This window comes from Pieris rapae, chromosome 14 (assembly GCF_905147795.1).
Source record: "Pieris rapae chromosome 14, ilPieRapa1.1, whole genome shotgun sequence".
NCBI lineage: Eukaryota > Metazoa > Arthropoda > Insecta > Lepidoptera > Pieridae > Pieris > Pieris rapae.
The window spans coordinates 7,737,742-7,749,186 of NC_059522.1; the positions used below are offsets into that span (position 1 = coordinate 7,737,742).

The window sequence follows — 11,445 nt, forward strand, 5'->3', positions numbered from 1 at the left end:
AGAAGTTGAAAATTTTTGTTCGGGGAATTTCCAATTCAATGAGTATAGACTAACCGCCCATAATAATTAACTGACGGAAGTTTTGATGAACTGAAGCAAGTTCAGTATAGTCTGTGGCTACTTACGCTGTGAAGTTTATAGCAAAAATTCTGTCTGTGATTTTGTTTTTGCCTTCTATTTATTATTATAAAAAAAAAATTTGAAAGTTGAAGTATTAATTCTAACCAAAGACTTCAATACAATATAGGTTGTAAGTTGTAACTTCTAACTTGTTTCGCGCGTTTTAATCATTAGTCTTATTTTAATAACGTAAATTTTGTATTATTAAATGACGCAGAGTTTGCAAAAAATATATTTTTGCTAAAGAGTTCGTACGTAAGTTACGTGCTACGTAAGTTGTTTAAAATACTTTCTATAATTATAGAGATATAAAATATGTTTTGGTAAACATGTCCATTTCGGACTTCTGTAAAAATTATGCTCGATAACTTTAAATTCCAACGTTAACATTTTAAGTATTAACAAGGCTTCGCTGGAAGTATATTACATACTTTGATTATTACTTTTTCTAAGGGTTAGAAGTGTGTATACTTTCTCTAACACATTTTTGATTACTTATTTATACTCTATTTATCATATTATGCAGATCAAGTATTGCAATGACTAGTCAGCAACCGAAAATAACTACTATGTTTGTAAAAAAAAGAGCCAGATCTCCTGACTGTGATACTGAAAATGTAAGTATAAAAAACTTCATGTAAGTTTTATTGTGGGCACTAAGTAATTATTATAATGGAAATGACTATGATATTTTCTTTTTTAGAAGAAGTTAAAACAAGATGAATCAACAGATTTTAGTTCATATTTACCAGATAGCCCAAATTCATTGTCAGATGAAAATGAATTATGTGATAATGAAATAAAAAATAAAGCTTTAATAAATGTTAGTGTTACTCAAGAAACTGTTGAAAGAACAGATGAAAACCAAAATTTTAGTGTTAATAAAACAGAAAGTGAATATGAAACCCCTAAATCTGACAATGAAAAGAGAAAAGATCCAGATATGGAAAAATGTGACATTTGTGGACAATTCCTTAATAATTCTGACATAATTTACTATCAAGGACACCCACAAAATGCAGTGGAAGAATTTGTTGCATTGACTAATGAAAAATTGCTCCTGATTTCTGGTTAGTATAATTCATAACACCACTTATATTATAGTTGGCTTAAAAACTAGCCCTGGCTTTAATTTTTTGCGGTTCATTCTAAGATAACAAAATATAATTCCAATTTCTCTTAAAAAAATCCAAATCTCTGTAGTTGCCTTTTATGAATGTTTTACTAATTTTTAAATTATTTGTTCAGGTGAAGAAGGAGATATAATGGAACGTCCACAAACAAATATAACAGGATTTTCAATATTTGATCAACATGGTCACCTAGTACCGATTGATGGGGGTCTTGTTGAAAGTGATGTACGCATTTATATGTCTGGATACTTGAAGTCTATATGTTCAGATTGCCCTGATATTGATGAAGATTGCATTCCAGTTAAAGACGTTGGACCTATCATTGAATGGTGAATAAACACTAATTTGAAAGAGCCTAATTTATGTTCTGAATAGTAAGAATACTGTAATAGAATGTTTTCAGTATTTTTCATAAACATTCTAAAGACCTCAAGTCAGACCTCAAGTCAGACCTCACCTTATTTAATTATTTTAAGTAACCTGGCTATAAGGACAAACCATTCATATTTGTATTGAGGCTATAATATAAATGTATAGGGTATTGATTATGTAATTAATTCATTTTCATACGTAAAAGAGCTTTTAAAATTATAGCTTCAGCTTTATTAATGATGTGAAAGAGTACCGAGTGTTTTACACCGGCTTTTTCTCTTCCTACACCCTCTGTCTTCTTTGCCGATGAGTAGGGTTCTGTATCTTATATTTCAAAATGAACTTATTTTATTAAACTAGACATCATATAAACCAGTATAATATTTAATTTCAGGTTTATTCATGGATTTGATGGCGGTAGTAGAAACTGTGTGACTTTATCAACTGAATTTGGTGAATATAATTTGCTTAGGCCCAGCAATGATTATATGCCTTTAATGAATAACTTATATGAAAAGATCTGGTTGAGTAAGGTTGTAATAGAGTATATAGAAGAAAATGATTACATGCAGCCAGCATATGAGGATTTGGTATCTGTGGTTCGCCAATCCAAAATTCCTGATTTAAATGATTTAATGATGTCGGAAGAAATGTTACACAAACATGCACAATTTGTATGTGATCAAGTGGTTAGCTTAGAGACTGACGAGGACAGTGAACCACTAATTACATTACCTTGTATGAGGGAGTTAGTAAAGTTAATGGGAATTAAATTTGGAAAAAGGAGAATTCGAGCTAAAATAGATTACAAGAAAGTAGATAAAAAGGCATGGACTAAAGCTACTACTACACCATTAGTTCAAAAGACATTTGAGAGTTTCTTCTCGAACCAGTTGGACAAAACCAATTATGAATTAGTATTGAGACGGAAAAGATGTGGCGTTTGTGAAGCCTGTCAGCTTCCAGACTGCGGGGAGTGCAATCATTGCAGGGCCATGCTTAAGTTCGGAGGACACGGGCGGACAAAGCAAGCATGTATAAGGTATAATGATAACATTAAAAATGCATCTGTTACATTTATAAAGTCAAAACATTACTGGTATATTCCTAATATTTAAAGAAATTGAGTCATTTTTCACTTCATGGGAAAATAATGTGGTATTTTGTTTACATTAAACAGATTTTATAATAAGTAACTTTATCTTAATATATATAAATCTCCTGTCACTATGTTTGTCTGCGATGGACTCCTAAACTACTTAACCGGTTTTAAATTAAATTGGCACACCGTGAGGATAGCTTAGATCTTTAATTATAGTCGCAATTTTATTTTATTGCAAATTATTTGATACAATTCTGACAGATTGCGCTGTGTTAAAAGTACTTACGTTTCACATAAGCTATTTACCTTTCACATAAGTTCTCCTACCGTTTCCCTTGGATAGTTTAGTGCTATGTTATAAAAAAAACCTTAGCCATAGCAACTCTAGGCCGAGACTGCTAGTTAGTTTATAAAAATATCTAAATAATAATTAGACAATGTTTAAAATATTAGGCTAGAACAAGGCTAGTTTCTAGTCATAGTCATAACCCTAAATTATACAATTTTAGTTTGACTGTATAATTAATTCTTCCAGATTTAAAGCGCTGGCGAAAATCACATTTTTTATTATTTTTACTAAGGGCCGGCAACGCACTGGCGAGCCCTCTGGCTGTGCAGACATGGACGGTATCACTTAATATCAGTTGAACCTCCTGCCCGTTTGCCGTTCTATAAAATAAAACATTGTTTCAAAATTATAAAAAACGTGAATTAGGTGTTTATATTTTATTACCACTGAAGTATTACGTAAGCAGATTATATATTCGATATCAGCAAAAATAACAAAGCTCAAAAAGAAAAGTAAATGAAAAAGTAAAACGTATTTTTTTTTGTAGGAAACCTGTAAAATGCATTTCGATTTGAATCATAGACAATATGTGGTAATCTTTTAATATTTGTAAAAAAGTTAGTAATTAATGTTGTTGCATCAAATAAGACAAAGACAATAGAGCTTACCTAATACTTCAATGGAATAATGAAGAATACTTATAAGAAATAATGAGTCTAATTGCACTGTATAATCTGTCTCTTTCCATCACGCCGTACAAACATTTTGACTGAAAGAGACAAAAACAATCAGACTTATTTAGTTGTTATGTGTTTAATAAAATTATAGACGTCGCTGTCCCAACATGGCCGTTCAACAAGCTGAGGATTCAGATCCAGATGAGGATGACGACGTCCCTCAATTAACTGACAAATTAAAAAACAAAGTTGAAGACGCAGTACCCGTGAAATTAACAGGAGCTTACAGAAATATTACATGGATTGGAGAACCCATTAAGACAGACGCCGCTAAAATTTACTATGAAAAAGTAGAAATTGACGGTGAAGAATTCACTATAGGAGAATTCGTTATGGTTGAGACGACACAAGCTAATGTACCGGCTTTGGTCTCACGAATTGTGTATATGTGGAAGGACACAAACAATCCTAGCGTCGGCTTCTTCCATGCTGAAGTTTTTATTCGAGCGTCTGATACTGTTTTAGGAGAAGTGGGAGGTATTTTTTTTTATTTATGTAACGTTATTTGTTGGATTCTTTACTTATAGGATAGTTGAAAATGAACGCATAGCATTATCTTAATAAATCGCTTGAAATAGTTGAAAAATATTACACAGAATTCCTAGATTCATCATCTCTTTACAGATCCAAGAGAAGTTTTTCTCGAAAACCGTTGTTGTCACGGTGCTCCGTTGTCATCAATTCTTAGAAAGGCCATTGTCCATCAGACCACTATTCCCGACGATTGGAGCAATAGAGGCGGGAATGAGGTCGAACAAGATTTCCACGAAGACGATGGGAAAACGTACTTCTACAGCAAATATTACGAAAGGTTCACCGCACGATTCCAAGACATTCCCCCGGACCCAGTATGCCCGAACGAAATGAGAAAACACAGATTCTGCCCTTCCTGCGAAAGAAAAACGAAACGCGAAGTGAAGGACATCCCAAAAGTGACGGGAAAGTTGACGGAAAAATCTGACAACGTGAAAGAGGAAACACGCTCCGAGTGGACCCTCGTGAAATGGCAGGACTACGAATACAAAAAGGGATGCGGTGTGTTCTTGAAGCCGGGTACATTCAAGCTAAGAAACGGTCTCAATCACAAACGTGATGACGTGAAGTTAAAATTGGAGACCGTTGACGAAGATGTCTACCCCGAGTACTATCGTAAGAGCGACAATAATTTGCGCGGATCGAACATCGACACGAACGAACCGTTCTGCATCGGGCACGTCGTCGCCGTAACCGCCGCCGGCGAAGGCCCACTCGTCGCTCCGCAAGACATCTACGTGAAGGTCAACGTCCTGTATAGGCCCGAAAACACAAACAGCAAGTACCCGCAACACGAAGACCTCAACCTCGTCTACTGGAGCGAAGAAATACGGGAAGTGCCGTTCTCCTGTGTCGTCGGTCCCTGTACTTTATCATACATAGACAACATACCGCAAACGGATTCAATTTACACCTGGCTGGAACAAGACCCCGGCAGGATTTACTTTAGAATGTCGTACGACAAGAAGTCTGGGGAGTTCAGAGACGTCCCGCAGTACGCCCGACTCATCGGGCCCAGTAAAGGCAAGGACAAGGGGAAGGGCAAAGGAAAGTCAAGCAAGCCCGAATTGCGGGTTATTAAGCCCGAGGAAGTGAAGGTGCGTCCTCTGAGAACGCTAGACGTGTTCGCGGGTTGCGGAGGCCTATCGGAGGGGCTACACCGCTCCGGGGTCGCGGTTTGCAATTGGGCCATAGAGAACGTCGAAGCGGCCGCGCACGCCTACTCCCTCAACAACAAAGACTGCACAGTCTTCAATGAGGACTGTAACGTCTTGCTCAAAGACGTGATGTCGGGCGCCACACACAGCTCCCGTGGTCTGAGACTACCGATGAAGGGTGAAGTGGAATTATTGTGCGGTGGACCACCGTGCCAAGGGTTTTCGGGCATGAATAGATTCAACTCCAGAGAGTACTCAAATTTCAAAAACTCTCTCGTCGCGTCCTATCTCTCGTATTGCGATTACTACCGCCCGAAATACTTCATACTCGAGAATGTGAGGAACTTTGTTGCGTTCAAAAAGGGCATGGTGTTGAAATTGACCCTCAGAGCGTTGTTGGATATGGGTTATCAGTGCACGTTTGGGGTGCTCCAGGCTGGGAATTACGGGGTGCCCCAGACTAGACGAAGGCTGATAATACTAGCCGCGGCGCCCGGCTGCAAGTTGCCTTTATACCCGGAGCCGACGCACGTATTCAGCCGACGGGCCTGCACCCTGACCACGACGATAGACGGAAAGCGTTTCGCGTCGAACATACAGTGGGACGATTCAGCCCCGAGACGGACCTGCACGATAAAGGACGCCATGAGCGATCTGCCCCAGATATGTAATGGAGCAAATAAAATTGAAATAGATTACGGGTCAATGCCTGAGAGTTATTTCCAACGTTTGGTGAGAAGTAAGGATGAGAATGCGAGGTTAAGAGATCATATATGCAAGAACATGGCGCCTTTGATTCAGGCTCGCATATCCCGGATCCCAAACACGCCTGGATCGGATTGGCGGGATCTTCCCAATATTTCTGTCACTTTGTCGGACGGAACTAGGTGCAAGGTGAGTTATTTTTCCAACTAAATATTCAAACAGCAAACTCAAATTCATAAATATCTTTATTCATAACTCAAATTCATAAATATCTTTATTCATAACTCAAATTCATAAATATCTTTATTCATAACTCAAATTCATAAATATCTTTATTCATAACTCAAATTCATAAATATCTTTATTCATATAGGTAAACATGTACACTTATGAACGTCAAAAAAGCAAATTAAATTAATTGTAAAATTACATTTACAACCAGTTCGCAAGTCAAGGGTGTAGAGCGGGTAAGAAGAACTGGCAAGAAACTGTCCGCCACTCTTTTCAATCGTCAAGTTTTTAATACAAATTGTTTGAACTGGAGCAAATCAATCCCAAGGATTAGGATCATTTAAGTATTCGTCACATTTATAAAAGGCTTTATTAATTAATTTACTTTTAACGAGGGCTTTGAATTTATTTAGTGATAATTCTCTAATTTCGCTTGGGAGTTTGTTGTAAAACGAATACATTTTCCATATAAGGAGTGGTTTATCTTCTGGAGCCTGGTTAGTTGCACACTCAAATTAGTTCATGTAGATTAAAATCTTTTTTGTTGTCGTTCATAAGTGTACTTGGTTACCTTTATGAATAAAGTTAGTTTGAGTTTCAGTTTATTTTATCCCGATATTTTACAAAAAGTGAATTTAGAATAAATGATGCTTTTTATGGGAATCAAATCGTTAAAAGACGTAAGATTTGTTTGTTCAAAAATTTCAAATCTTCTGATTTTCTGGAAAAGTATTACATATTTAAATAAATTAATCCTTTCTTTTGACACATAAAATACCTCCAGGAAAAAATATCTAAACAGGATCTCTTAATAGTTCTAAAAATCTATTAATTAAACTTAAAAATCTTATTACGACTGTCTCCTGATATTAACATGTAGCATATACGTGTTTTTCATATTTATCTACATTTTAATAAATTTATTTATTAATACTTCGTTGCAATACTACTGGCGGCCTTATTTCTTTCGAGCGATCTCATCCAGGCAACCATTACATCGTTACTTTACATCTTTTTATCGTTACTTGCACATTACTACAAGATAACATGGTTTTGCATGTTTCCCGCGTATACATATGTGCGCGCACGCATTTAACCAGGGAGTTGTACGTAGTCAGTGTACTAGGTGCCTTGTTATAGGCCGCATATATATTTACTTCTTTATATTATTTTTGTAATCGTAACAAAACATTAAACAAATTTAAAATGGCGGTAAATTAGCAACAAACAAAACAAAATTCCCTTTATTAACTTTCTGGTCTTAAATATACATTTTTGTACCATCCCTTTTAAGTTCTATAACCTGTGTTAGGGATGCACACTCTTTCCTATATGTTGTTTCTTAACAAAGGTCTAATCTAAATAAAAACAATGAACTTACATCCTAACTTACATACTTATACCTTAATATAACTTAATAAACAATCCAATACAAAATATATTTTAAAAAAAAACCAAAATCTAAACAAAAGTTTACACTAAATCGTAAAAAGTAGAAGTAAACTACAAAAGTAGGGTAGATAAGTAGATACGATCGCACCATCATCTTTTTATGGGAATTAAAACGTTAAAAGACGTAGGATTTGTTTGTTCAAAAATGTCAAATAATCTGAAATAATTCATTTATATATTAGAAATGTCCCTGTTCGTACACAGAAATATACATATTTTTAAATCGAATGTAGTAAGTAGTAGACATGGGGAGAAATTGGCTGTGCCAAAAATAAATTTAGAATTATTTCGGAAAAACGCCTTCTGTATGGCAATTAAAATTTACAATAGATTACCGAAAGAACTTAAAGATCTTCCGACAAGAATCTTTAAAAAGCGACTTAGTGCATTACTTTTAGAAAAAACGTACTACTCAATAAACGATTATTTGTGTGAGACATGGTAATTTATATAAATTTAATTATGTATGATAATTGACTTAATTGATATGAATCTGACTAATAATGTAAAATCTAAACTAAGATAAATTTGCGCGCCACTGTGTGTGGCAGAATATGCGAACGACTGACAATTGTACCACCTTGACATTTTATACCATATTCGTGCAATAAATAAATTATTATTATTATTATTATTTTGATTGAGTGCAAGTGCAACTGTAGTGCAACTCAGACGAGTGTAGCCCGTATGTCGTGGCCAGTGCAGGTTAATACAGCGTAACATGTCTCTTATCAGCCGTACGATGCGACCACATAAACTGTAGACTATTCAATTCAATTAATCTCTCAATCACTACCAATGTAATATATTTAATCAGGTTCTCCAATACCGGTATGAAGACGCCAAGAACGGTCGTTCGTCGACCGGTGGCCTTCGTGGGGTATGCGCATGCGCATCGGGCGGGACCTGCAGCGCGGCGGACAAACAGGAGTGCACCCTCATACCTTGGTGTCTTCCTCACACCGCTAATCGGCACAACAACTGGGCGGGGCTTTACGGTATATATTTTTTTCTACACCTCACTTGCCAAGATTGCAGATGATTTAAACGAACAAGTTGGGAAATATTGGGAAACGAGTCTATTATGTTAGCTTTTTCTCTCGGCCTACACCCTCTGTCTTCTTTGCAGAGTAGGGATGCCTACAGGTTCGAATTGATTGACGTGGAATAAGTGATACCTAGACGATCTTATGTTCCAAAATAAACGTATTTTATTTTATTTAACAAAAAATATGTGGGCCATGGTCGAACGATGGTTTTAATTTCTGCATCTTCTACCGCATTTATCATGGAATGTTCGGACTAATACATGCAGCTAAGTTTCTTTAGCGGACGTCAAGACAGACTGAGTGTTTTTCAAGCAAAGCCATTATTAGTAAAAGATACTGAGTTTTTAAATATTTTTAAAAATAATTTTTTAGTCACATTAAATATATCGATTTGCTGATAATTTATGTTGTAATCTGTAGGTATGCGGATACATAACCGAGTTTCGTAAATACTAAGGGCCTGTTTCACAATGTCCGGATAAGTTCCAAATAAGCTATTTATTACTTATTGGTAGGTTAATAGTATTTTTGCGTTTCACGACTGTCAGATAGCGCTATACGTCATGAAATTCGAAGTAACTTATTTGGAACTTTTATCTTTCGAATAATTTATGTGTTGCATAGCTATTTGACACTTTATCCATACATTGTGAAACAGGCCCTAAGTCTTCCGAGGAATTTCAAGTAATTGTATTTGCCTTGTGATGTGATGCGTGATGAAGTGGTTCTAAAAAGTAAAAGCGATAACAAGTCGGGGCAGTCAATCAAACCATTGCAAGAAGCATGTTAAAATATTATATTCATTAATAAATAATAAATTCAGGTCGTATATCATGGGACGGTTACTTCAGCACGACAGTGACAGACCCAGAGCCAATGGGGAAACAAGGGCGGGTCCTACATCCGGAGCAAAACCGAGTTGTCTCGGTCAGAGAGTGCGCCAGGTCACAGGGATTTCCGGACACATATCTCTTCGCAGGGTCAATACAGGATAAACATCGACAGGTATTTCTTTGTTTAGATCCCAAATATATAATTGAACAAACATTATTGCAAACTGGCAACATTTGTTATAGGTGGTAACACTTTCTATAAGTAAACTTTTCTCGCATTTCAATACATATTCAAATAAGCAATTACATTATTGTATTTATATAACTCCGTAATACAGTCAAATTTACAGTTTTGTATATTACTAGCTGCTTCCGCGAACTTCGTTTCTCCTTAATGCCTAGCCTACCTTTTTGTACATGCCAACATGGAACATTTTGCTATGCTACACCTTTTTTTTATTTTTTGGTTGATTTTTTACACCTTGTGTCCGAAAAACCCTAATATCTTACGGAACCCTATTTTTGTTCAAAATTAAATATATAACTCGTGGATAATGTAGCTTTCGAATGGTGAAAGAATTTTCAAAATCGGTCCAGTAGTTTATCAGCCTATTCATTACAAACAAACAAAGTTTTCCTCTTTATAATATTAGTGTAGAATAGTCAGGTCTTTCTACTAAATTTGAATTAGTAGTAGTTTATTCCCAATTATATTGATGCTCACTTCACGAACAATAAAATATTAGATGCTTCTAGCGGATAAAAAGTGACCATTATTTTCGAAATATGTTGATTTTTGTATTAAATAATAAAAATAAAATATAGTAAGATTGGCAATGTTTTTCCAGGTGGGTAACGCTGTCCCTCCTCCACTCGGTGCCGCCATTGGAAGAGAAATCAGAAAAGCTTTAATATCATGATGTTGGACTTTCTTTTGCTTTTTATTAAATTATGTTGATGAAGTACTCTGTTCTTTTATTTAAACCTTTGTAATAGGTACTTTCTGTTTGAATGCCGGCAATGCACCATGCAAGTGCACCAATACTACCGCCCATGGACGGCAGTATCTTACCACCATCTGATTGCATTATTATATTATATTATATAAAATTGAGTCATACAGAAATTCAAATGTGTCTCAACCTAATATAACCTCCCAAGAGCGAATCCTGTAACATGCAAAAATGAAAAAAAAAGGGAATTTTTTTAACACTGTAAAATACTACCATACTGCCAAAGAACACTAAAAAATGTGAGCCGTCACAGCACGCCTGGCAGATGTGAAACATCGACATTATTTTGTAAAAGTAATATGCAGAAAAGAACAGACTGATATGAACTAAATATGTCATAATGATAAAATAAAATATTACGATTTTTTTCCAGATAACGATGACTATTTGTTGAATAAACATTATTTTCATTAAACATTTTTAATGTAAAATTTACTACTGCATTTAGACTTGTATATCATATAGCGTGGCGCGTGACGCGTCGCCACGCCAGAAATCGGTTTTACGTGCGGCTATAGATGTTTCACATCAAAAACTGAAGAAGTAAAACGACAAAAATGTTGACTATAGCTAACTTCAGTGTCGGACTTTGTAACGGTAGCAATACTCTCATCATTTTTCGCGCCAAAAGAATTATAACTTCAAAAATTTGTCGCGCCCCTCAAGCATTGTTACAAACAAACTACAGTAGTTTTCTAATGTAATATATGTACCATGA

The 11,445-nt window shown here is 35.6% G+C and overlaps 1 protein-coding gene across 3 annotated transcripts; it reads left to right on the forward strand.

The window, feature by feature from the left end:
- The first annotated feature begins 215 nt into the window (after positions 1-215).
- LOC111001897 (DNA (cytosine-5)-methyltransferase 1) lies at positions 216-10,679 on the forward strand. 3 transcript variants are annotated; one of them, XM_022271958.2, is made up of 10 exons: positions 216-391; positions 647-737; positions 824-1,190; positions 1,369-1,582; positions 2,020-2,667; positions 3,845-4,230; positions 4,378-6,338; positions 8,650-8,830; positions 9,705-9,886; positions 10,563-10,679. In XM_022271958.2, the coding sequence occupies exons 2-10, from the start codon at positions 660-662 to the stop codon at positions 10,632-10,634; spliced, it is 4,089 nt and encodes a 1,362-aa protein (XP_022127650.2). In that variant the 5' UTR covers positions 216-391; positions 647-659; the 3' UTR covers positions 10,635-10,679. The 3 variants fall into 3 exon arrangements, with proteins under 3 accessions (XP_022127650.2, XP_022127651.2, XP_045486926.1); XM_022271959.2 differs by having other exon boundaries at positions 216-375; XM_045630970.1 differs by having other exon boundaries at positions 232-250.
- Positions 10,680-11,445: the final 766 nt, after the last annotated feature.